At 62.4% G+C, this 1,097-nt stretch overlaps 1 protein-coding gene across 1 annotated transcript; it reads left to right on the forward strand.

The window, feature by feature from the left end:
- Positions 1 to 3: 3 nt before the first annotated feature.
- On the forward strand, positions 4 to 745 carry LOC105525308 (HLA class I histocompatibility antigen, Cw-14 alpha chain-like; the record flags this gene model as incomplete). The annotated part of the gene is made up of 2 exons (XM_011960876.1): positions 4 to 137; positions 378 to 745. Coding segments are annotated over 2 exons (502 nt in total), but the record flags the coding sequence as incomplete, so codon positions are not given.
- Between the last annotated feature and the right edge of the window lie 352 nt (positions 746 to 1,097).

Genomic DNA, 1,097 nt, shown 5'->3' on the forward strand with positions numbered 1-1,097 from the left:
GGAGCCGCGGGCGCCGTGGATGGAGCAGGAGGGGCCGGAGTATTGGGAAGAGCAGACACGGAGAGCCAAGGACGTCGCACAGACTTTCCGAGTGATCCTGGGGAACCTGCGCGGCTACTACAACCAGAGCAAGGCGGGTGAGTGACCCCGGCCCGGGGCGCAGGTCAGGACCCTTCCCCATCCCCCACGGACGGGTGGCCCCGAGTCTCCGGGTCCGAGATCCGCCCCGAGGCCGCGGGACCCGCCCAGACCCTCGACCGGAGAGAGCCCCAGGCGCCTTTACCCGGTTTCATTTTCAGTTGAGGCCAAAATCCCCGCGGGTTGGTCGGGGCGGGGCGGGGCTCGGTGGACTGTACTGACCGCGGGGACGGGGCCAGGGTTTCACACCCTCCAGGCAATGTTTGGCTGCGACCTGGGACCCAACGGGCGCCTCCTCCGCGGGTATCTCCAGTCCGCCTACGACGGCAAGGATCTCATCGCCCTGAACGAGGACCTGCGCTCCTGGACCGTGGCAGACACGGCGGCTCAGAACAGCCAGCGCGAGCTGGAGGCGGCCGGGGAGGCAGAGCAGATGAGAGCCTACCTGGAGGGGACGTGCGTGGAGTGTCTCCGCAGACACCTGGAGAATGGGAAGGAGACGCTGCAGCGCGCGGGTACCAGGGACACTGGGGAGCCTTCCCCATCACCTCTAGATCGCCCAGGACGGCCTCCCATGAGGAAGGGAGGAAAATGGGATCCGAGCTAGAATGTCGCCCCCCCCTTGAATGGAGAATGGCATGAGTTTCCCTGATTTCCTCTGAGGGCCCCCTCAGCTCTCTAGGACAATTAAGGGATGACGTCTCTGAGGACATGGAAGGGAAGACAGTCACTAGAATACCTATCAGGGGTCCCCTTTGACCCCTGCATCAGCCTTGGACACGGTGTATTTTTCTGTCAGGCCTTGTTCTCTGCCTCACACTCAATGTGTCTGAAGGTCTGATTCCAACTTTTCTGAGTCCCTCACTCCACTCAGGTCAGGACCAGAAGTCGCTGTTCCTCCCTCAGAGTCTAGAACTCTCCAAGGAATAGGAGATTATTCCAGGTGGCCTGTGTCCAGG

This window comes from Colobus angolensis, unplaced genomic scaffold (assembly GCF_000951035.1).
Source record: "Colobus angolensis palliatus isolate OR3802 unplaced genomic scaffold, Cang.pa_1.0 Scaffold5281, whole genome shotgun sequence".
In the NCBI taxonomy this organism is placed as follows: domain Eukaryota; kingdom Metazoa; phylum Chordata; class Mammalia; order Primates; family Cercopithecidae; genus Colobus; species Colobus angolensis.